This window comes from Crocuta crocuta, unplaced genomic scaffold (assembly GCF_008692635.1).
Source record: "Crocuta crocuta isolate KB4526 unplaced genomic scaffold, BGI_CrCroc_1.0 scaffold862, whole genome shotgun sequence".
NCBI lineage: Eukaryota > Metazoa > Chordata > Mammalia > Carnivora > Hyaenidae > Crocuta > Crocuta crocuta.
Window position 1 is genome coordinate 1,395,194 of NW_027529584.1, and position 25,508 is coordinate 1,420,701.

At 49.8% G+C, this 25,508-nt stretch overlaps 1 protein-coding gene across 1 annotated transcript in view; it reads right to left on the reverse strand.

The window, feature by feature from the left end:
- GLT1D1 (glycosyltransferase 1 domain containing 1) overlaps positions 1-22,086 on the reverse strand; it is a 65,954-nt gene extending 43,868 nt beyond the window's left edge. Inside the window, exons 1-4 of the mRNA XM_077761724.1 lie at positions 22,045-22,086; positions 18,974-19,122; positions 10,211-10,316; positions 4,951-5,002 (exon numbers count right to left, since the gene is read on the reverse strand). Coding sequence (XP_077617850.1) covers positions 4,951-5,002; positions 10,211-10,316; positions 18,974-19,122; positions 22,045-22,058 — 321 coding nt within the window. The 5' untranslated portion in view covers positions 22,059-22,086. The remainder of the gene's footprint in view (positions 1-4,950; positions 5,003-10,210; positions 10,317-18,973; positions 19,123-22,044) is intronic.
- Positions 22,087-25,508: the final 3,422 nt, after the last annotated feature.

A 25,508-nucleotide genomic window follows, 5' to 3' on the forward strand; every position in this document is an offset into this window, starting at 1 on the left:
AGCATTTTCCCGAAACACAACCGGCGTTGAACTCATGTGATAAATATTAACGATGCGGTGTGCAGACCTGGTAAAGAGCCCACTGGGAGCGTGTCCTTCACAAAGTAGGCACGTCATCACATTAAGGTTGATTTAAACAACACTAAAAAAAAAAAAAACCTAACAATAAGCCCAAACAAAGGCATTTCGAATTAAAAGATAATATAAAACCATCTTTATTGAAATCCAATCAAACTAATCTGTGGAGTCAGCCAGGGACAGATAGGGGACCATCTACAGCCCCTGAAGCAGTGCCCTGGCGTTCCCAGAGGGCAGACAGGGACCCAGGGCCACCAAATGCACTGGTTCTGGATGCATTTCTGTGAAGACGTCTCCCACTCCCTGATGCTGTGTGAGCACATGCTTTCGTGATCTTGAGAGAGCTCATCCCTCACTTGCATGTACCGCGCTGGGCGGACCAATGTGGCAGCCGACAGCCATACGAAATCCTGGTGCCCTTGAACAAGGGCTGCTCTGAACAGAGATGTGCCCCAAGTGCGAAAGGTGCACTGGAATTTGAAGACTTAGTACAAGAGGAGAAAAAAGTGAACTATCTCATTAGTCATTTTTATATTGATTACGTTTTGAAATAATAAGATTTGGGAGCTGGATGGTGTACAATGAGGAACCTGGCCTTCGCGGTGGCCTCGGGGAAATAAATATGTGATACGTGAGAGGAGCGTCTTTGTGTAGGGCAGGGCCAGTCATGGCCAGGGGTCTTAGGGTAGAAACCAGGAGTCGAGAGGCATCTGTCCACTTAAACGCTGGATTCCAGCATGTGTGTGGTCCACCAACCAAGCCTACAGAATGAAGTTCCAATAAAAATGTCGGACCCTCAGCTTGGGTAGCTCCCCGGGTGCTAATCCTCCACACTTATTGTCTCAGATCAATAACTGGGGGGTAGAATGACCTGACTCCACGGGGAAGAGGGTAATGGCACCTTTGCCCTACACGGCTCTTCGTTTGGGCTGATTTGAGGCTCATTAAGAACAACCACAAGAATAAAACATGACCATGAGTAGAATAACCGTCAGTGAGTCTTGTGCAACACGAAGCAAATCTTTCTAGTCTGAGATCATCGGAATTTGATTCTGGTTGGATAATAATTAGGTAGGATTAACTAAACAACATCCCAAGTCAAGCCTGCTCCCGAAAGGAAGGAACACAAAATTAAAAACAAAAGCTGGCAATTCGATAATGAAGAGTCAAATGTAATTACTGAAAAACCGCGTTGCTGTCCAAAAGACCCAAGTAAAAATCATCTCTCTACAAAAATCCATCTAAAATAATTATATAAGTGTGGCTAAATAATGAAGCTTTACATTATTTATAGGTCTTTTTTTTAATTTGTGAAAAGTGATCAGACGAAGGTATTGAGCTCACCCCCACCACTTTAAACTCTAAGATGAGATGTCTCCTTTCTTTATCATTAGCGTTTATTATAGTGTCTCTTACATCATCACTCCAGACCGAACATTTGCTGCCTGTTTGGTTTAAAAAAAAAAAAAAAGAAGAAAGCTTTGTTTTGATACTTGGAAGAGTCTCTTCTGCAAACAAAGAGCTGGACTGCAGTCCCTCTGGTGTGGAAGCTGGCCCTTCTATCCGCGTCTCTGGGGCACCATCACCGCGACTGCCACCCCCACCGTGACTGCGGCCGCTCTGTACGTTCCGTGTGGTTCTCACCTCATCGGAAACTAGACTCATGTAAGAGTAACCGTTCCACGCATCAGTTATCACTGGGCGCCGGCGACCCCGGCTCTGCGTCTCCAGCTGTGCCCTCCCCCCGGGACAGCCTCACACCGCAGCCACGTCAGCCACATCCTGGGTATTTATACCTGGGCCCTGTATCTGTCTCCGATTCAGCATGTCTGGGACCCCGGTTTCGCTCTCCTTCCTTTCCCCATCCAAACTCCTTCAGTCGAGCTCGTCCAAACTTTACTGATAAAAATCTTAAATTATGTTAATAGTCTCGAGTCCTGCTTTATTTCTTCCTTACATGCTACAGTCTTCCCACAGAAAAATTCATCCAGAACGTGGTATGGAGGTTAAAAAATATCTTTATCAAAGCGCATTTACCGGTAAAATGGCATGTGTCTGCAGGGGAAATGGCATGATGGCTGTAATTTTTTTTAATATTCCAGAAAATAAGTGTGTGCGTGTGTGTGCATGTATGTGTGCGAGAATGTGTGCGTGTGACGTTCTGCATGTGCGTGTGTGTGTGTATGTGTGCGGGTGCATGCATGTACGTGCGTGTGAGAGTGTGTGCCTGTGTGCATGTGTCTGTGTGTGTGCAAGTGGGGAGAATGACGGTAGATTAGATAAGCTTTGAAGGGTGTAAGCAGGCGGCAGGTACAGGAGTTCACTCCTCTATTCTTGCTACTTTTGCTCATGCGTGGAAATTTCTATATTAAAAAGTTCTCGGCAAGGGTCCTTCCTTGTTGAATCCAGTTCAATAAAGATCTGTGGAACCCGAGGATGCGTGTTCCCCTCTGGGGGTGCGCGAGCGATGCATACTTTCTCGTCTTCAAGGAGTTACGAACATAGCGGGTTAAGGAGAGGAGCGGCACCAAGTGCATCCTTCCCTGTGTCCCGTGGCTGCAAAGCCATCTTGAAGACCCCGTTATGAGGCAGACTCTATCTCCACTTCTTGACACACTTTGGCCAAACATCAGGCAAGCAGCAGGTTGAAGAAGGCTTTCACACCGGCGCCCGTTCCCACCTGCTGCGGAGCCTCGTGGCAGACAGCAGACGGGGTGGGGGAGCTTGGCGGAGCTGACCCAGGCAACACAAAGAATAAATAACAAGTGTTTGATTTAAGGCTCTACGTTTGGTGTGGCTTGTTATGTAACAAAAAATAACATGTACGGTAAGTGAACACACCCACGCTTAGGGTCCATGGATGAAGGTGACATTGAAGACAGAGAGGCCTGGGGGGGCAGGGCTACAGATTCACGGACAAGGAACATGGGCTTCAACAGGTTAAAACTTCCTTTCACGTCTGGCTTCACAGACGATGGTCGGGGGTCCAGGTCAGCTGCTCCATTGGCCCTGTTTGCAGATGCTGATTTGGGCTCAGGTATGTGAAGAAATGTCAGCATCTCCTTAAGAGGCAGCTGGAAGGGAAGGCCTTTCAGATCACTGCAGGCATTATTCTTGGATGCCTGTACCAAAGCTCAACCAACAGTACCTTCCTAAAGGGCAGACGTGGTATGGAACCTGCCATCGTATCGCGCTCTGTTCCAGCACAGTCCGTGGGCCTATCCTGCACTGTGGACGGCTACTTCACCTGTGCCGTGCGCACCTCAGTCATCCGAAAAACTCCGGACTCACGGAGCGATGCAGATCTTCCGAACACTGAGGCATTTCATCACACAGTATCAGAACCAAATCTCATGTGTTAATGGGACCAGGCGAGTCCTCACGTCTGCGGAAGCTCTCACCCGTGTGGTAGCTTTCTGATTTTCGGCTCGGCAGGTCAAGTGTTACCATGGGCAACAGGTACTGGCTCGAGCCGCTCATTTCAAAGAAAAAATGTCTGACGAACGCCCAAGTCTGAATAACCACAGTCTGTCTGCTGCTCATTCTTTCAATACCAAGTCTCTGGTTCAATCTGCGGCTCAACCACACAAGCACCTTTTCTCCAGGTAAACGTCACACTTCATTCAGAAATTCAGCGGACGGCTTTACGCGCACTTCCCGTGCCATCATCACACCGGACATTAAAAAAAACTTGTATCCAAAGGGTAATAGTTGATAAAATTAAACAATATTGTTGGCTCAGCAAGGAAATCTTAAAGTGATTTTTTTTTTTTAAACTACAAGTGGGTGGTGTGAACAATCAAAGGTCACTGGCTCTGACTGGTGCCGCCGCCCTCACCGGGTCGAAAGGGCCCAGCGGTTTTACTCAGCGCGGATTTCCCAGTGTGAGAAGGGGACACCGCGTCTTCCTATTCTTATCAAATAGGCTCGACTTTGTGGAGGCCTGGAAAGAGGCCGGGGATCCCAGAGGTGGGCAAGCATCGCTTCAGACGACCACCGACCACCGTGAGGAGGTCGTGAAGGCGGCTGTGCGGGCTGTGGCCGCAGGGATGAGTGCACCCACACGCGCACGGGGCGGAGCATTTGGCGCGGGACCAGTGCTGGAGAAGACTGCATGTGCCCTCGACCCAGAGCAGCAGTAGGCGAGCGCGGAATCTTGCAAACAGAAATCCCATAAAGAAAGGGCCTCGCCTGTGAAATACCCCCAATGGGAATAACACCCACGAATGATAAGGGCGTGAGAGCGGTGCACAGCGGGCGAGCCTGTGACCAAGGGCCCTGCAGGCCTCCCCACCCGAGAGGCTCACGCGGCAAAGCGGCCTCTGCTTTGGTTTTGCGCCCGCGCGGCCAGGCCTTTCTGTGACTCCCCGCTGGGAACTCAGACTCCCACCAGCTCATCCCCCCAGCCCCCCAGCCATCATGAATAAAAAAGTCAATAAGGGAATTAACTTGCAGAGCTACAAAGTCCTATACGCTTTAAAGCTCTTCGGATAAATGGACAGCTTTGGAAATTACATCCACCGCCTGCAAGACCGCCGCTCCGCTGTGCGCACGTGAGTTGCCTGCGACATTTGTAGCACAGCCTATAAGTCACCCAATCTGGGCGCACGGAAGGAAAACAAACAGAATACGAAAATGTTTGGCCATTGGGCTGTTTTTGCTATTCAGCAACAATATAAAAAGAAAAAATCAGTGACATCTTAAGAATACTGACACAAAAAAGCATCGAAATACAGGAAACATAATGCACGACTGCGGCCACAAGAGGTAGTGTCCATGGGAACGTCGTCCGTTCCAGTCAAAGCGCCTCCCGCCCCCAGCCCTGCAACCTCCCCGGCACGGCCCAGACAGCATCACGAAACAAACACGTACCCACTGCGTTTGTGCCACTTCCTTCATTGACTCCGTGAAAGCGACGGCAAATCTGGTGAAAACGAACAAAAATGAGGAAAGCGGTTAGGGCAGAATTCAATCAGCATCTCCACGGCACAGCTCTTTGCAACAGATTGTCAGAGACGAGGCGAGGCGCTGGACCTCAGGCGCCGTCAGTCTATCACGCGTGGTGGGTGGCCATCGGGTTTAATCTCTGTGCACGTTAAAACAAGGTGCGTGTGCAAGACACAAACAAATGAAGCTCAGAATTTCAAATTGTTGTTGTTGTTGTTCCTTCCATTCAAGGCCAGGGAGGCAGGGAAAGAGCCGGAAAGCCAGATGCGGGAGATGAGCAAAGGGTCCGAGGACAGGCCATCCCATCCACTGGCTGCATTAGAGCTATGCTAATGTGTTCAGTTTCCTGTAATGCACGTGGCCAAGGAATGCTCATGTCCGTGTCCACTGAGCAATGGCTGTTTCCAGAACTAGGGCTGGGTGCACATGGGATGAGCCAGGAGCATCTCACGGGGGCCCCGCAGTGAGAAATGGCTCAAGACCGGCGAGGCGTGTTGAGAGGGCACAGGCGTCCGCTCCCAGCGTCCCAGGGGCCAGGGCGGGGATGCTCTGAGCACCCAAATAAATAAGAGTGAGAAAAGCGCATGCAGTAAAAGAAAATAAGTACCCACATGCCTGTATTGATACACACTGAATAAGTACACGGGGTCAAGCAGCTGTTCCTTGTACAACGCCAGCGAATAACGGCAGCGGGACTAGAACGGAAAATCACGAGGCACGTCCCACAGCACTAGTCGTGGCAAAGAACCATGAACGGACCACTCGTCCCCACTCGCGGACCCCACAAGGGGGGGTTCTTCCCTCGAGGAGCTCCCCTTCCCCTTCGCCAACTGAGCCAGCCAGGCGCCCCTCCCCTGCCTGTCTGCTCCAAGCCTTCCTTCCCTCCGCACCCCTCCTGCCACCCTGCACCTGGTCCAGCTGGGCGACTGCATGTCCCCTATTTAAGGGAGACGTAAGAAAGCCTTCTGTTCGGGGGTGAGAAGGAGCGGCGAGGAGGCTCAGATGGCATCAGACCTGGCGCCGGGGCCCCTTTCACAGACCACAGCACAGGGGGAGTGCGGGCATGTGTCAGGGGCCGCTCCCCATGGCCCCGGACATGGACAGGAAGTACCGGCAACCTGGATACTGAGGGCATCCACCTCACCCCGAGAACTACGCACATGGCAACGCAAGGAGAGCGCAGGGACCTTCCTTCGGGGGAAGCTGCGGGCAGGAAAGCCAAGAACCCAAGGAGCAGCACAAATGCATACAAACTGCGGCCACTTGATGCTGGTCCCAGCGAATTCCACGCCCAACGTGTATTTCCCGTCACTATTTTCCACCAGGACTAACAAGGCCATCGCGACTTCTGCAGGGGGCTAGGGCCCCCCAACGGGCCAGGAAACACACTATCAGCAGCTTCAAGTCAGGAGACAAAGGAAAAAAAAAAAGCCCCCAAAGGTGGAGGGAAGCTGAAGAGCAGGGAACAAAGTCAAGGGCAGAAGGAGCACGGCTTTCACCCCGGGGCGGCGTTTCCAGACGGACACACGGCGCAGCCTCAGGATGCTTCGAGCACCGTCAGTCCCCTCATTTGGCAGCAGGACCGCGGCCCCTCCCGTGAGCGCGTCGCTCTGCGCGCCGGACGCCCCCAGCCCTGGACCGGTGCCTGGCACCCGGCAGACGGGCAGAAACATCCGCGGACTGAATAAACGAACAAGCGAACGGAGGTGAGTCCTGCCGTACGTTCTAACAGGAAGCAAAGCGGTCGGGGTGAGGCAGGAAGTGCAGGGGGGCGGGGCCGGGCACGGGGGGGGGGGGACCCNCAGCAGCTGTCCCCCCTCCCTGCCCCGCAACCCCTTCTGCGGATGCGCCGATGGCGCAGGACCGAGGCGTCTGGGGACCTGAGGAGGGAGAAACCACGGACTCGGGACGTTTCAGGAAGAGGGCACGTGCCAGCCTCTCCGGAGCCGGGGGGCCACCGGGCGAGGGCCGTCACTTCTGCTCCTTCTGGGTCGGCCGGTGACGCCTTCCTTCTCAGCCCCTCACCACACAGACGCCAGCCCTGGGTTTACACCCACCTGCCCCGCGATAACCACCAACAGAGCGACCCTAAGACAACACATTTTAAATAACACCTTCCTTCCTTCCTTCCTTCCTTCCTCTTGAAGGGGGCGGGCAGAGGGGCAGAGAGAGAAAGAGGGAGACAGAGAATCCCAAGCAGGCTCCATGCTCCGCGCAGAGCCCGACACGGGACTTGATCCGATGACCCTGGGATCATGATCTGAGCCAAATCAAGAATCAGATGCTTGACTGACTGAGCCACCAGGTGGCCCTAAAATAATGCATTTCTTACAAAAACTAGAAAACTACCACTTTCGCACTTTTGAATGAGTATCGCCATTTTAAAACATACTCGCTTTGACACGTGATTTTGCACGACAAAAACATCTTTAGTGACACCGTAGCTCAAAACCCTCTGAAGTGACTGATACTGAACCTTCTGACCCACCAGCTCCATGAGATTTAACCTATCACGTGCTATGTACTCCTAGCTGCGAAACTATCTCTGAGGCAATTTATTCCACATAAGCTCTCTCTCCCTCGTTTGCTTGGAAATATTCAGTTTCCCTAAGGTGCACCTGCATGATCCTTCATAAAACAATTTCCACAAGCCTCAAACCCCTTACTGAATTCAGTATTTACAATTCCCAAATACTTATCACATTATAATGCAAGCCAAAAAGCTGATGCTGAAATAATTTCGGTACTATACCATGTGGGAAAGAAGTTTTAAACATTAAAAAACTTCAAAAATATACCATATAAGAAAAATATTACCATTTTGAAAGCATTTGATTAGAAAGAAAACTCATTATAAAGCTACACGAGTTCAATATTTTACAGAAAAGTATGCCGTGCGCTGTCCAACAAGGAATCTATGATTCACCCAACTTCCCCACACACGGACTTCAATCAATACCCCTCCCAGATGAAAATCAATGTGTTTTAATAACAACACAATGACTAATGCTAATGGTAATACCACAAGATGAATTCATTCGATAATGTTTCTACCAAGCAGAATTATTTTCCTTCTGTAAGACCATGTATCGCAAACTGCGTGAATCAAAGGGTAATAGATTTTTAGGGCATAAGAAAAACAACATTGAGAAAACCTATAATGACAGATCACCTTTCAAGAAAACCCAAACTCTGTATACCTTTGTTTACTGTAACTCTCCTCTCCCTCCCTCTTTCCCTCTCTCTCCCCTTCCCTCTCTCTCTCACACACAGGTGCACACAGGCTCACAGCAAATCTCTATTTGGCCTGGGTTGTGCCCCTCATTCACGTCCAGGACATTCTCAGGAAGAAACGGGTCTGAGATAGATGGATACGGCACTGTAACCCCAGCCTTCAGGAGCAAGACTGACCCCCACCTTATAAAAAGGGGAGGGGGCTGCCTTAGGCTGCACCATGGTCCCTGGAGTCCTGTCCTCAGTGAGGGATCACGGATGCTCTGGTGACATAAAGCTTCAGAGAGTTCTGGATTCCCTGACCACGGCTTCTCGGCAGTGAGAGGGTTAGACATGGGCCACAGACATTTCGTGGTTGGCCATTTACTGGGGGCATGGGGGCAACCGAAATGTCCACCGGCAGACAAATGGATAAAGAAAATGTAGGGGCGTCTGGGGGACTCACTCGGTTGAGCATCTGACTGTTGCTTTAGGCTCAGGTGAACACTATGTCGGCGAAGCAAGCCAGGCGCGGAAGGACACGCCGTGTGGTCCCACTGACATAAGTGTCCAAAACAGCCAAACGCAGACAAGCCGAGAGAGGGGCAGAGGACGCCGGGGCCCAGGGAGGGGACACAGGAAGGTGTCCGTCAAGGGGCACAAGTCTCACGTGTACAGGGTGAGGAGGTCCCGGGAGACGCCCTGGAGCCTACAGTTCACGAAGCTGTAACATCAACTGACACGTTTGTTGAGAAGGTGGATTTTACGTTAAGTGTTCTTGCCATGGTAATAATAAGAGGGGAAGAAAGTTCTGGAGGGGATGGAAGTGTTTATGGCACAGACGGTGATGATGGTGTCACTGACGTGGACTTATCTTCAAGCCCATCAGGCCGTGGACAGTAACTATGTGCAGCTTTTTGTGTGTCACTCATGCCCCCATAACGTGGTTGTTTTTTTTAAAGAATCGTTTGTCCATATTGAAAAAAAATGATTTTTTTTTCTTGTACAATGACTCAAGGATTTACAAGAGTCGAAAGGTTGGGGTCTTGGCAAACATTGGGTCCAGGGTGATTCACAGTCAGGGAGCACCTGCCTCCGGCCCAGGGGCACCCGGGAGGGACCGCATAGCACTGTCCCAGCCCTTCTGCGGAATCACCCGGGAAGCCTGCCCGTCACCTCCTAGCTGATGCGCAGAACCCTTGGCTTCAGGTAGCACGTCCGTTCAGTTCTTCTTTGGATTTCATTAGCCTTTTTAAACAATTTTTATAGGGATGTAGAGGGTGTGTATCCTGTTATCGTTACTATGTTAAGTATCATCTCTGTGTTTGCTGCACAGAGGGACGCAAGTGGGTTTTTCCCACCCATCCTTCCCGGTCACTTCCAGGTTACGCTGTGCAAATGTCATTTTCTAGACAAGGAAAATGCTGGGGGTGGGGGAGCAGCTCCAATCTGTGACTGGGGGCAAGGAGTGCGTCGGACCCTCACCGCAGCTGATGCCATAGACCTCAGGGTCCTGGCTCAGGACCCTGCGGCACAGCGCCCATGACGAATGACTCCCCTGCCCACAGTGCCCTGGGGACCCGCTGGGAAGGCCCACCCTGTCACGGAGGGTCTCACATAGCTCAGAAATCCACGTGGTTCAGAGCAGGCCCTGCTCCGGGCGCTTCCAAGCCGGAACCCACGCGCGCTGTGCTAGGCGTGCCTTCTAGCCTGCAGGACATTCTAAGAAGCTTGGCCCAATATTAAGCACAGTCAAAGTTATCCGCACGCCATACTGGTCTACGGTGACTCTTCATGGCAGAATTCAAATGTGCCAAGTGAGAGAAAGAAAAATGAAATGAAATGCAGACCCTGCTTTATTACGGGAAGACATAAACTTCCCCAACTACTGCCTTCCTAAGTCTTTCGGTGTCAGTGAACTCGGCCCCAAAGAGTTAAACGTGTAACCCTGTGAAGTTCCCGGAGGTATTACCTGGCTTCTTCGAGGACTCTCCCCATCACTTTGTTTTTCTCTCTGTGGTTTACATCTTCATTTAGGTCGGTTCCACCAAAGATGATTCCGAAAGGAATTCCATGACCTGCAAAATCATAACAGTTAACGAAGCAGAACGTAGCTATGCAAACAGGCCTCGCCAGCCTACCCCAAGCACTGGAAAACCCAAGCTCGGGGACCATGGCTTGATGTTTGTTTCATCTTATCCGGCTCACCTGGGGAGCCACATCAGCATTGCTATCATAAACATGATGCGGGGATTGATCATGTCAGACCGCGGGTGCCAGGATGATTTTAGATCAATAAGCTTTGAATATTAACAAATGAAAACCAGTGCTGGCCACCATCCATCAAAGCTAAGCTTATTGGAGATGGGCTCATCTGCAACTACCGGATTTGTGACGGAGAAAGAGCAGTTCAAAGGCAGCCGGGCTGGAATCACAGTAGCAGGTGCCAGGAGGGCGGAGGGGACATGTAGGGGCCCCGGGGCCACCACGGCTTCAGGGAGCATGACGCATGGCTGCTGTGGGAGCCCAAACTGTCCAAGACACTGTGCATGTAAGGTGAGGGAGGACTCGCCAGGGAGCGAGTCTGTTCTGAGTGAAGCAGTCTGGGCGGGTGATGCTCTGCGTCAAGGGACGCTGGGCGAGCACAGACGTGTGAGGCATCAGGTGTGCACAGATCAAGCTACGTGAGGTGTTCAGCACACGTGACTCCCCACAGGTCAACCCAAAATTTTAGGAGGCGCCGGCTGTCAAACCACCAAACGGACCAGCTCTCACTGGAGTGTTCCCACTGGGGTTTTGTGAACGAGCCACATCCCTCCTGAGATTCAGTGTGTCAGTCGCAGGGGACCCGTCTTCCCTCTTATTTGCCTCAGAATTATTTCTGTCCATGCAAATTGGCACATTCTGTCTTTTTTTCTCTCTGGCCAGGTGCCGTGGGGATGGACTTCCGTGGGTTCTGGGGGGGGGAGGGGGTTAGCATGTGGGACGGACACCAATCTTTGGGGACCGGAGGGAGGTGTGAGGCGGGAAGAATAATGAGCCCCAGAGATGTCCGTCCCTAACTTCTGGATCCTGTGAGTGTTTCAGAGGAGGGCAGGTCAAGCTATTTAGAATCAAGGGTGCCAGTCAGCCAACCCTAAACTGGGAGAGGTGATCCTGGATTATCAAGGCGGGCCAGTGTGATCACGGAGGTCTTACAGGTGGAAGAGGCAGGTAAAGGTGCTCCCAGGGCCTCCATATGAGGGGACGAGACTGGCCCTCGCTGGCTCTTGGGATGGGAGCGCGCAGGTCCCTCCACAAGGTGGAAACTAAGGACGCAGGTTGCCACAGCACCTCCGAAGAGAAACACAGCCCCCGCAACGTCTTGATTTCAGCCCCGTGAGATCCGTTTCAGCTCTCTGACCCGGCGAGCTGGGGAGCCGTATATGTGTGTGGTACTGTGTTCCCGGGCTTGCGAATGGTGACAGCGCACAGGAGGTGACTGTGGCACCCCCCTAACAAAAACCATCACTGGACAGAAAGAGAACTGCAGGGAAAGTCTTCTTCCGCGAAATCTCCAAACACAGAACAAGTAGACACCTGGAAGATACACCCCGAGGAACCACAGAAGCTGCTCGACAGTTAGGAGAACGTCCCGGAATGAAAGCGATCAGTCTCGCTAGTTAATGAAGCCGACTGGCAAGTGCTCTCATAGATCAAATCTAATATAGTAAGAAGAGCATCAGACTTTGACACCAGACCACCATGTCTCAGAATCCTGAGCCTCAGCGTGGAAAATGCCTAACTCAGAGCGTCACTCCGTTCTTCTGAACCTCAGCCGCCTCATCTGTGAAATGGAGGTCATAATTGGCCAACTTACTCCTGAGATTAAATGACTCGCTGCGTCTGACATACGGGCACAGTGTGGACTCCGTGTGATACCAGTGTCACTGGGCTTTAGGCTGAACAAGTTTGGAAATACATAAGTCCAGAAGCTCTCTGAATTAAATGAGCACTTGGAAGACCGGAATGTGGGATATTTCATTCATTTTTCTATCTTTTTCTGAATACTTGTTGTATGGTTAAGAAAGCAAAGCAGGGGCACCTGGGTGGCTTAGTCGGTTAAGCGTCCGACTTTCGCTTAGGTCATGATCTCGCGGTTCGTAGGTTCGAGCCCCGCGTCGGGCTCTGTGCTGACTGCCAGCTCGGACCCTGGAGCCTGTTTCAGTCTGTGACTCCCTCTCTCTCTGACCCTCCCCTGCTCATGCTGTCTCTCTCTCTCTCTCCTAGAAATAAATAAAAAACATTTAAAAAAAAAAAAAGAAAGCAAAGCAATGCATCCGACTTTATGTGTGAAAACTTCTAGAAGTCCTCTGCTATAGCACAATGTATATAAACGTCTGCAAACTCCTACTGACCCTTCAAAACCTTCCTCAGGCATGTCCTTCTCGCCAAAGTCTTCTCCAAGTTCCTCAGAAGTAACCCACCCCGCTTTGATGTCAGACTATGAATCATACGGCTTTAGGGTAGATTTGTAGATTGGGAAATCCTGGAGAACAAGACTGTGGCTTCTTAATTTTGCAGCCCTTGCTCCTAACACAATACCTGCTACAAGTTAAAATTTCCAACAGCATTTGTGGAAATGAGCTGAGCCTGAAAAGTGAGATACAAACTATTTCCAAGCGCATTTACTCAGGGCCACCCAAGTGACTGGTCCTGTGTCATAAATCAGTGCCTCTGCGGGACATGTGTCATTCCCAATAGTCTGCGGAAACAAAAACATCACAGTTTCCTGAACCCGGCTCCTTTATCACCCACCCGGCATCACCTGCTTCCTCAACAGGTTCAAGCCTGAAGCAGGTTCTCAACGAGAAACAGAGAAAGAGCTTCATCAAAACGCTTCTCATCCAGCTTCCTGCCAACGTCAGATCACCTGGGAAACCTTCCTCGTGTGCCACGTAAGGCATGTGAAGGAGGCCAGGAAACACCGTGTACAAGCACAGGGTTGCACTTCAGGTCTTCTGAAGACGTGTCCAAATACAATGTGTTACTCCCAAAGCTAAAATGGTAATCGGTCCATTGCTTAAAGCATTAAAATTCATATTTTTAAAAAATAACTGCATCATACCTGCAATGTAGCTGCAATAAATATTAATATTGTGAATGTGCTGTTTCTCATTCCTTGAATATTGGTCTTAGCAATTGCGGTTACCTAATTATTCGCTCAGCAAATATTGGTCTTAAAAAGAAAAGCGAACTTCCATTTGTCCATTCCATCAAGGTTTTATTTAGATATATGCACTGCGCACAGACGCGTACGAGTGACTAGTTACTGTTTGGCAACGTGCATCGGCAGCTGCAAGAATGCACAGAGCCAGGCTGCCGGCCGCTCCAAGGAAGCCCTAGAGGAGACGGGCTCCCCAGGTCCTGCAGAGGCCTGCTTGTCACAGCATCGCTTACAGTTGAGGAAGAAATGGAAGTAAGATGTAGCCGTTCACAGTCATGCCGCAGAAGACTATTCAACCATTCAATGACGCAGAAATACCCCTAACGTGTTGGTAGGGAAACCAGACTTCTCAATCATCACGGGATCAGTTTTTATTATTCATTTTTTAAAAATTTAAATTCTAGTTAGTTAACGTACACTGCAGTCTTGGCTTCAGGAGTAAAATTCATCTCTTACATACAATACCCATGTTCATCCCAACAAGTGCCCTCCTCAGTGCCCATCACCCATCTAGCCCATCCCCCCCACCTCCTCACCCCCAGGAACCCTCAGCTTGTTCTCTGTATTTTAAGAGTCTCTTAGGGTTTGTCTCCCTCTCTGTTTTTTTCTTATTTTTCCTTCCCTTTCCCCATGTTCATCTGTTGAGTTTCTCAAATTCCACAAGTCTGAAATACTGTATCTGTTTTTCTCTGACTTCTTTCACTTAGCATTAACATTCTCCACTTCCATCCACGTTGTTGCAAATGGCAAGATTGTGTTCTTGCTCGTTGCTGAGTAGTACTCCACTGTATATATAAACACATCGTCTTTATCCGTTCATCCGTTGATGGACATTTGGGTTCCTTCCATACTTTGGCTGTTGTTGACGGTGCTGCTGTAAACACTGATCGCAGTTTATAAAACACACACACAAACTGCAGAGAGGGAGACAGGAGACTGCCAGACATTTATGGCACCCACCGCAGTGCTCGGCACGGGATGCAATTCATGTTTCTTTTTTTTAAGTTGCAAGTTTATATTGTAAGAATGTATCTTGTTTTATAAACTTAATTTTGAAAAAAAAATACAAGATAAATAAAACCAAACATGCACATAGAACAGCAGTCATGTCTGGGCAGTGAAACCTGAAGAGCTGGATTTCCTTCTTTGTGTTTTTATGAAGTTTCCAAGTCATCTGTTTATATGTAATTTTTAAAAAATCGATAAATGCTATATATTTTAAAAGACAGTTTAATCTACAGAAGACTGTTTTAGAAACAGTCGGTGCTGCCATAGAATGGAAGCCTACACAGCCAGCGACCAGCACAGGGCGGCCCCCGGGGGCCGATGCAGAGCCGACGCGGAGCCAGACACGGTCGGTGGAAATCACAGGTGTGTGGCACCATCTCCACAGCGGTTCTAACACTTTCTATGGTTTTCCGCTCAGAGGAGAGTGTGACTTTCAAAGGGATGACCCTTGGGGGTAAATGAGGACTAGATGGCATGTAACTACCTACCGTAAAGACAGCAGCTGGGATTTAACAAGTAGAAGTTTAACCAAATCTGCTAAGAGGGGTGCTGTTTCGCTTGTCGACTTCTGGGAGACGCCAGCGTAAGACCGCTTTCCCTTGTGCAACGGGCTTCGGAGAGGACTTCCTTCCCCCTTCCCCGCGTGAGAGTGAGTACAGCCTTGGGCAACTTTGTGCATTTCCTCCATTTTTCTGAAGCAAAGGCCAGGCATGGTAAAAGTGAGAAAACCTGAGGTTTGGAGGGAAAAACCCGAGGAAGTGATCAGAGGGAGGGGAAACGGTCCCCCCATCTGCTGGTCAAGCCTGGACTGGAGTAACCTTCCTGGAGGGCAGTTTGTCGCCATCAGTCCAAAAGAAACAATACTCAGTTCTCTGGCCACCAGCTCATGCGAAGGACCTGTATTACCAGTGTCCCCACACAGCGAAGGGAAAAACGTGGTCAGAGCTGCTGCGGCATTACTTGCGGGAGCGAGACCTGAGAGATTTTAATAAACACGATGGGTCCTTCCGGGGCGTACCCTGCAGCCGGGAGAATAAACCCGGAGTCGCCCTGCTGATCCGGAAAGGGCCCTAAGATACGTCCTGCTGAGGCCGAGTCACCCCACTTGTGGAAATATGCTCCACATGCACGTGTACGAGACGTTCGAAACACAGATGTAATTTTATAGACAATAATACATCTGACTGGCGGTCACCAGAACCACCAAACCACCACGTCAGTGCTGGGAGCCCTGTGAGTGCACAGCACCCACAACGGTCAGTGACGACCTCGTAAAGATTCCCAAGGAGCCTGGGGAGCTATGAACTTTATGTTGGCCTCTACGAGGGAAGCCACACTGTGTTTCTTTTCTGATTTTGAGATCAACCTCGGACTCTGTGTCCCAGAACACTTGCAACAGAATCCACCACCATATCCTTGTTCAGCAGAAAAGAGCCTCCAGGAGAACTGCTTTCGGGACGTCCTCTCTGCCAGCAGAAAACAATTCACGCCGATGGTTTTGGGCAGGGGAGCAAGAATACGGAAGCCCGGGGATATTCTCATAGGTTTACAAGCTGAGACGTCCGTGTAGAGATAATTGTTGCAATGTCGGTAGGAGAAAACAACCGCGGACAACTTAACTGCCCAGGAATTGCAGGCTGGCTAAACGATGGGGGCCCCATGCACGGAACGCTACGCAAGCAGTGGCAGAATGGGGTGCATCTATACAGGTGCTGCTATGGAAGGGCCTCCCAGATGCTCTGTTAGATGGTACAAGGCAAGAGTATTTGTAGCATGCTTTCATTCATGTTTTTTTAAGGGAGGAGATATATACAAATATGGGCATGGGCTTATGTGGCGGCCAGCCTCCAAGAGGGCCAGCTCCTGGTGGTCACCCGCGGTGGGGTCCCCGCCCACCTGGGAGAAGGCCGACCCGTGTAGCCAGCAGCTAGAGAGCTCATTGCACGGGTTAATGATTAGAAGTGACTAATCAATAGACACCGCTTTCCTGGGTCATTGAGAGCACGTGCACACGGTCCCTCTTTTGGACGTGGAAGCCCGTGTGGCTTCCAGGGCTGGGTCATAATAGACAAACCAGGTTCCAAAGTGCCGTCTCGTGGAGAAGCTGGCAAGCCGGTGAGGAGCCGAGCAGGCATGTGACGGGGTCGCCTTGCACGCGGCTCACGCAGGACCAGCCAGGCCTCCGGCGATGCGGCCCCCGCCTTGGCACGTGGTAAGGAGTCTCTGCAGCCTCGCCAGAGCCCTTGAGGCAGGAGCCCCCCAGCAGCGCGGCTGATTCCTAATTTCAGACCCACAGACACGACTCTGGTAGCACGCGCCTTGCTGCTAGCCGCCCACTTTTGCGGGTGATTTATAATGTGACGACAGAGAACTAGTACGGGACGGATGACACGGCTCCAGGAGAACACACAAGAAATGGTAACTAGTTGCCTCTGGGGATAAGAAATGAGACAGGTGGATTAAGAAGTGGGAGAAAGATTTGCTCTTTGTGCTAAATCATTCCGTTACATTTTGTGCTAATCATTCTGTTACATTCGCTCTACGCTGAAGGGAGGTTTTAACCTGTGCACGTAGCAACTTCAATTTCACAGAGTATATTGTGGGTTTTTTTTTTTAACATTTATTCATTTATTCTGAGAGAGAGAGAGAGAGAGAGAGAGAATCCCAGGCAGGCTCCACATCATCAGCGAGAGCCCGACATGGGGCCCGATCTTGGGAACCGGGAGATGAGGACCTGAGCTGAAATCAAGAGTCGGGCCCTCACCGGAGCCCCCAGGAACCCCTACAAAGAGTACACTGTAGACTGTGCCCAGATAGGACGTGGGCATCCAGAGAGGACCCAGCTCCGTGCGGTGGGGCCGGGACGCAGCAGGGAGAGCCTGGGAACAGGAAGTGACGTTGGACACAGTGTTCAGAAGCAAGAGGTCACCGTTAGCAATGACACTTCCGGAACTTTCAGAAGCTTGGAACGTTTGGCTGGTGAAAGCTGCATCCTAGTGTGAGGATTCCCGTGGATACTGTGGGCCCCACAATGACAATCTCCTGAAACGTGTTACTGCGGCCGCGTCAATAAATTCACGTTTAGAAAAAGGCACGTGTCGCACAGCCACAGTGAAATGATCTGTTCCACCTTCAGGTGGTGGTCTCTGTGCTCTCACTTGAGGTCACAGTTGCCTCGTGAGTATTCAGAAGAAATACCCCCAAATTGTAGCCACACCCAAAAGAGGGACCATGTGCACGTGCTCTCATTGACCCAGGGAAGCAGTGTCTAAAGGTCCCCCGTGCAATGATTAGTCACCTCTCAGAGAGGGGACTGTGGCTCCACTTCACTATTTACTAAGAAAGAGCCTCATACTCTGTGAAGTTACATTAAAGACTATGCAGCTTTGGGTCAAGGACAGAAGGACACCGTTTCTGTGCAGCGGTGAAGGTTCGTGCTCCGTGGGAGCCGAAGGGGCGCCCGGACAGCGAGCAAACTTTATTTCTGGGGGTGTCTGCGAGGGAGTTTCTGGAAGAGTCACCAGCATTCCGATCTGATGCAAGCGGGCCTTACCCAATCTGCCAGAAGCCCAGACAGAACACAAAGGTGGAGGAGGGGCAAATTCTCTGTTGAGCTGAGACACCCATCTGCCCTCCCCTGCGCCCGGACATCCCAATTCCCCGTTCTCGGGCTTTCGGGCTCCAACAGCGACTTACACCAGCAGACTCAGAGTGAAATGGNGCCCTGAGTCTTGACCCTCTCAAGAGCCCTGACTAATGCACTGGTAGAAAAGACAGCCCAAAAGCTTCCTTCACTGCCCACTGGATGTGAGTCTGTCCTGTAGCTAACCTGGCAAACTACTTCTTTTTTTTTAATGTTTTTTATTTATTTCTGAGAGAGAGAGTGAGAGAGACAGCGTGAGCAGGGGAGGGTCAGAGAGAGAGGGAGTCACAGACTGAAACAGGCTCCAGGCTCTGAGCCGGCAGTCAGCACAGAGCCCGACGCGGGGCTCGAACCCACGAACGGTGAGATCATGACCTGAGCCGAAGTCGGACGCTTAACCGACTGAGCCCCCCAGGCGCCCCTGGCAAACTACTTCTAACACCTGCATTAAGTCACCTACTTAATACCCAGCCCCTCACATGCCATTTAAGCAGGCTTTAGAATCTTACTGCTCCCCTTTCTAGTAAACCAGCTGAATGAAAGTTTTCATATGTGCTCTTTCTGTGTTTGCAAAAGATGTGTATGTTCAACTGTTGAAAATTGTACTTTGAGTTACAAGATGTACATCGGAGACACTCAGGGGAGTAACTGCGTGCGGCAGAATAGCTTCCACACCCACCCGTCCCCAAAGGGCACAGTCACATCATTTTAGAAAATGACTCACAAAGGAGAACAAAGCCAAAAGATGATTGTGTTCCTGCCGGTTTCGAACCGGGTAAACGGGCTAAACCGTTCCAGCTCTGTTCTGTCGGGGGCTGTACGTGCATCTGGTTCTCGCGAGTCTTCGCGTGTCCACACCTTTGAAGGAAAAACGTTACCTTGCAGGAGTCGGCCTCCTCTGTAGAGGTGAAGGGCCAGCGCCGCCTCCAGGTTCTCAGCCTCGATGAGCTTGGCAATTTCGGACGAGCTTTCCAAGTCAAAGGCATCTTTCAGAACACATACGTGGCCGGCAGCCTCCAGGTGGCCTCTTCATCCACAAATATAAACAGAGGAAGAAAACAATGAAGGCAAAAAATAAATATGCCATAGGCGNTTAAGTCGAAAGATTATTTAAATCAAAGAGTTAATAAAATGTATTTTCTGAATTGTGCTGTAGAGACGATCCTCCTAAAACACAGAGCCAGGCGCATAGCCACTGGCGATAACCATTCGCCCACCAGAGTCCGGTCCCAGGGACTGTGGTCAGGACCAAGGCCAGTGGGCTGAAGGGCTAATTCAGGAAGTGTCCGCAGCCCTGAGACAAAAGACCCGCACTGTCACTTTTCAGTGGCATTTGCTGTTCCAGAAAGCTCTGTGTTTTATTTCCTTGATTCCACTTTTTTTCTCCTGTCCTTTAATTCTGGGTGACACCCAGGACTTGCTTTTAGGTATCTAAAATTCAGTTCTTTTTTTTTTTTACATTTACTTATTTTGAGAGAGAGAGAGAGAGAGAGAGCGCGCGCGCACAAGCAGGGGCGGGGGGCAGAGAGAGAGGGAGAGAGAGAATCCCAAGCGGGCTCCACTCCACGCCACCAGCACAGAGCCCAACGTGGGGCTCGAACCCATGAACCATGAGATCATGCCCTGAGCCAAAACCAAGAGTCAGATGCCCAACTAACTGACACCCCTGAAATTCAGTTCTTAATAAAGACTTCAAAAGACATTTCCTGGCCTTTCCATTCTACCTCCAAAATATCTTTCAAACCTGTCTTTCTTCTCATCCTGATTCAGTTCCTTATAACATAAATCTAAAATCTAAATCCAATTAAAAAAAAAACTTTCTGAACGACAACAGCATGAGCAAAATCAAAAGACAAATAGAAAACTTAAAAAAAAAAACCTATTTACAACATGTACAGAAGGGAAAAAGCTAATCTGCTTAATAAATAAAGAACTCTCATAAATCAACAAGAGGGGAAAAAACCAGACAAATCCATAGCAAAATAGGCCCGGACCTAAACTGCAGTCCAGAGAAAGAGAAATTCAATCGGGGTTGTTAGATATAGGAAATAGTGGTCAACTTCAGTCATCTTTTTAATGAAGAATATCTGTAAAGTTCAAACGTCTGCCCAAGGCTTTGTGAAATAAACACTCCTCTACGTTATTTCTGAGCAGGAAAGCCGCTGCAACCTCCTTGGTGTGCAATGAAACAACAGCTAGCATATTTAAAACGCACAAATTCTGTGACCAAACACCTCCGCTTCCAGGAATTAATTCCAAAAATACCCTTGGATGTGAGAGCAAACACATTCATCCACAAAGAGGCTCTGCAGCTGCGTTCCAACGACCGAAAAGACTGGAAATGGCCTCCGTGTGCATCAGTGGGGAGCTGGTTATATTATGGCTCGTACAATACACCCCAGCGCTCCTGCCATTAAAGGAATGCAGGGGGCCTCTGTGAAGCACAGTTGACCTCTTGAGCAACACGGGACTTTGGGGCGTCACCCCCCCAATGCAGTTGAAAATCCACGTGTAACTCTGACTCCTCCAAATCTCCCCTGACAGCCTGTTGTTGGCTGAAGTCTTGCCAACAACACACACAGTCGATTAACGCAGGCCTTGTATGTTATGTGTACGATATACCCTATTCTTACAATAAACTAGAGGAAAGAATATGTTATTCAGAAAATCATAAAGAAAAGACAATATAATTACAGTCCTGTACTGTCTTTGGTGAAAAACCTCTGCATGTAAGTGGACCCGAGCAGTTCAAACTCTACCTTGTTTAAGAGTCAGCTGTAATTTAGAATCAACTGTCTGGATACATCGTTACTGAAAAGCGCAAAGGGAAGAATACTTTGTGTACAGGTAGTGTGTGTGCACAGAGTATCTGTATGTGGTAAGAACTAGGTAACAAGGATTATGTTTGCAGAGGAGAAACCGGATACTTTTACCGTGGGCAGATATTGGCTCTTACCATTGCTGCAGGCAGGTGTGCACGAATACATACAATGAACCCACACAGGTCTCCCTTGACTAAAACCCTTAAAGGGTTCAGGGTCACCAGCTCCGCTGTGAGAAGGGGGCCTGTTGCTACCTGAATGAACTAATGGCTGAATGGGTCTCCGGATGAGTCCAAATGCACACAGCGCCCTTGACAGCCTGCACGCGCTTCAAGTGCACGCCAGCCACACCCCCTTCTACCCACCTGAGCTCCAGACCTGCCCCTCCACCTGCAGAGGGTCGGACCCGGCATGCATTCCAAGTCCCCATGGCCTTGACGGCCATTTCCTAATGCCAGTTCTTCTCAGTGAGATCCCTGCCTCTGCCCCCATTACACATCTGTCCCTCCATCTCCATAGCACGGAGTCTCTCTCTCTCTCTCTCTCTCTCTCTCTCTCTCTCTCGATCCTTCTGAACTGCAGACAAGGGAGTCACGTTGCACTTAAGCTTCAATTACAAAGCCAGCAGGTAGGTGACGATCAAGTCACCTAAAATGACACTCGAGCACCTCTTAAATCATCCAGAAGTCACTGTAGTACAAAGTTCAAATCCAACATAGCCATCCCCCTTCCCCCAGCAATAAAATGGATTATTATTTCTTCAGCTAAACACCAGAATTAGCTGGTTTGCGTTTAGGGGCAAGTGTACAAAACAAATAAGGAAAAGAATAAAAGAATGAGGGAACTAGAATCTTTAAGCAAAGTGGTCGTCAAATGGCCAAGCTGTCTGCGATGTGGGAGCCATGTGTAAACTGCACAAACAGCAGATTCAAACTTCTTGCTCCCACCCACTCTGGGGAGAAGGGCGAGAATCATCACCTGTACTACTCTGTCAAAGATACTGTTTCTTTCTCTGGTTTCCTTGTGTACTGTAATTAAATGCACAATGTTGCAGCTGTCACTGGGCAAAAAAAGAACTGAGATCCTGACACATGAGTTTGCTTAAGCTATTGAACTACAATGAGTACCTTGATCTTATCATTTCCGCTGTTAATGCTGATCAATCATTGTCAGCCAGAAGGACTGCCCCTCCTCAGCTCACCCCACCTCGACTCCTCTCGAAGGGCTGAGGGCAACCTACAAGCAGAGCCAGCTCACATCAGCCTAAAAATAGGTAATATACAGAAATAAGAACTCAGTGTGCTTCTGAGCATGGGTGAATAATCGTTACTCCATTTCCTTAAAGCTCCAAGAAATGAGAAACCAAAAACAAATGTGTTGATACATGGAAAAGAAACAGTTTGAATTCCACTTAGAGAATCCACTCCTGAGAGATTTCTGGCTTATGCGGAATTGATAAGATAGGACATATGGAATGGAGGTGGTCAGGTACAGATAATGGGTTGTTCTTGATCTATTAAACATATTTTTAAATGGCATTTTAATGCTAACTTTATGATCTTATAAATATCCCTACACACACACACACACACACACACACACACACACACACACAATCTTAATTCTCTATGACTAAGAGTTTGCACTTGTTTTTGGTTGACTTTTAATGCCTTCAAATTGCTCTGTCCCTATTCTTTCTGTCAGTAATCATTTGGCTCAACTAAACTTGAACCCGAACTTGACTGAAGGCTTCTTGAGAAAGCAAGCATCGCCAACAAATTAAGAGATTTTAAGCATTTATTTGGCAGTTTCTAGGAAGAAATGAGCCTATCTGCACACGCCTGACTTCAGATTCAATGGGGCCCTACCTGCTTCCGGCTTCCGCCGGCTGTAAGCCTTCCTCTTTAACTCCTTGCACGGAGAAGCCTGAGCACTGGTGTGTTGAACTTAGGCTAATTTGCATGAGCTATGATGTCTGGATTAAAAATTGCCGGAGAAACTTAACTAGGGCAGGCAACACCAAATGCGTTGCTTTCCGTCTCCATGGGCCCCGGCAGGCCGGGATGGGGACAGGAATCCGGTCCTCCTCAGAGCTGCTGCGCCCCCGGCTCTCAGCGCGCGAGCGCGGGGCCAGGCCCTGTGCTTCTCACTGCACACAGCCCCGCGTGGCAGGCCGGCCGTCTCAGTGGCAGCTCGTCTGGCGAGAAACAGGGAGAGTAGACTGGATTGGAGTAAAATGTTGCTCTCCGGACAGCATTTCAAGAATTTCTGATGTGACAGAGAAATCGTGGTGATCTTGGAATGATTAGGGGGCTCATGGAGATGGAGGCCCACGTGTGAATGCCTGCACAAACACTCAGGCCCTAGTTTGGAAGGGTAGACTAGAGGGGACAGTGCCCCAGGGAACTTTCGGTGGATTAAGTGAGATGCTAATACATTTGCAGGACAGGGTATGCCTTGGAAGAGTCTGTGGTCAATGTGTTTTGTAAACTGTAAAGTCACCTCCTTTTTGAATGGGATTCTAATGGGAATCTGGTAGTGGAGACATTAGTGTTGTGAAGCCAGAGTCCCGTGAGAAAACAGGCAACATGGCTGGATCAGGAAGTGTCCCAAGCTGCCACGTCTGCTGAGATTGGACTACTGAAGTAAGTAAATACATAAATGGGGTGGGGTGGGGTGGAAAACCAAGCCATGTGGTGAGCTAGCCTGAACAGAGATGTGCTCAGTGCCCAAAGAGATGCAGTACGTGTCTGAACAGAGACGATGAGGGAGCGTAAGCTGAGGGCTAAGCACCAACTGAGACCCTCCCCTCCCTGTCACTCACACACACACACACACACACACACACACACACACACACACACACACACCCTCCACAAGTGGGAGGTGTGTGACACTCCTCAGGCATTCCGGGCTGCCAAAGAACAAAGAAAAGGACAGAAACCAAACGGTTAAACTGATAGAGATCACAGGACCCCAGTCTCCATTGGTTTACAAATATCTTGGTCAGTTACAGGAACAGGGCAATCCCATCAATAGCCTCAACTCCAGGAACTCCCTACTGTCTTAATGTTAATGCTTTGCTAGAGGGAAAACAACCTTCGCTTGATAACAGCCAGGCCTCCAGTGATCTGTGAATCTTCTTTAACATTTGAAATCCCTTTAGGAAGCCACCTCTTGGCCTTACCTCTCCCCCCCCCCAATCCATAGTCACACTTACAAAGGCAGCTCTTTGTGCCCACGGGTCCTGTCCCTGGGCTTTAGCAAAATCATATTTTTGCACCAAGATGTCAAGAGTTCTTTCTTGGTCATTGCTTTGAACCCCCACCACTGCTCCAAAACCCCATCAGAGATGTGTTAAGTGCCTGAATAGAGATGTGCTAAATGCCCAAGCAATGTGCTAAGTGCCTGAAGAGATGTGCTAAGTGCAAAATGCGCACCCGGCTCATTAAACATTTCTGTACAGATAACAAGTCAACAGGATATTGGATATACTGAGTTCAAAAGAATACATTACAATTAGTTTTATGCAATTCTTTTTGCTTTGTTTAATGTGACCATGGGGCGCCTGGGTGGCTTAGTTGGTTAAGCCTCTGACTTTCGCTTGGGTCATGATCTTGCGGTTTGTGGGTTCGAGCCCCGCGTCGGGCTCTGTGCTGACTGCCAGCTCAGAGCCTGGAGCCTGTTTCAGTCTGTGACTCCCTCTCTCTCTGCCCCTCCCCTGCTCACGCTGTCTCTCTCTCTCTCCTAGAAATAAATAAAAATATTTAAAAAAAATTTGAATGTGACCACTAGAATATGTAAAATGACACACTTAGCCACATGGTCCATGTACCAGTTAGGCAGGCTGCCCACCATTGACAGTTCTGCCAATTTACCAAGAGAAAATAGGTCTTTTAATTTCTATGGAAAACTTTCTGATTTTTTTTTTTTGAGAGAGAGAGCAGGGGAGGGGCAGAGAGAGAGAGAGACACAGAATCTGAAACAGGCTCCAGGCTCTGAGCTGTCAGCACAGAGCCCGACGTGGGGCTCGAACTCATGAACCGTGAGATCATGACCTGAGCTGAAGTCAGACACTCAGCCGACTGAGCCACCCAGGTGCCCCCAAATTTTCTGATTTTTAATGTTCCCAAAGGTATTTCTTGCTCCTTCCATTTGTTATTCCCTTAAAGCTTCAAAGGTTCATGGGGGCCTGCATCCCCCTTTCCTTGACAAGAATTAGTGAAGCCTCCACACCCCTACTGGTGGCCCCACAGCAGGGCGTTCCCAGGCTCCCCCTTCCTACAACCCTGAATGTCCGCGTCGCCCACCTGAGTGGGGGGAAACCCACCCCAGGCCCCGGCGTGTTCCTGCTGGCTGTGCTGCACACGCAGTCCTGGGGCTTGGGGGTGCCCTGTGGAGGCTCCGACTCTCCTTGTTGCTGGGCTGCAAGTGGAGGGACCAGCAAGGCACATCTAGTAGGAGCGGGAAGTGGGCCAAGGCAAGAAGCGGACCCCTGTCCTGCCGCCTGGGCTGCAAAAGCCCGAAGCCCGAAGCCCGAAGCCTCCAGACTGTGGCAGGAGCGGCTCAGCTCCCGCACCGTCCCGGCCCC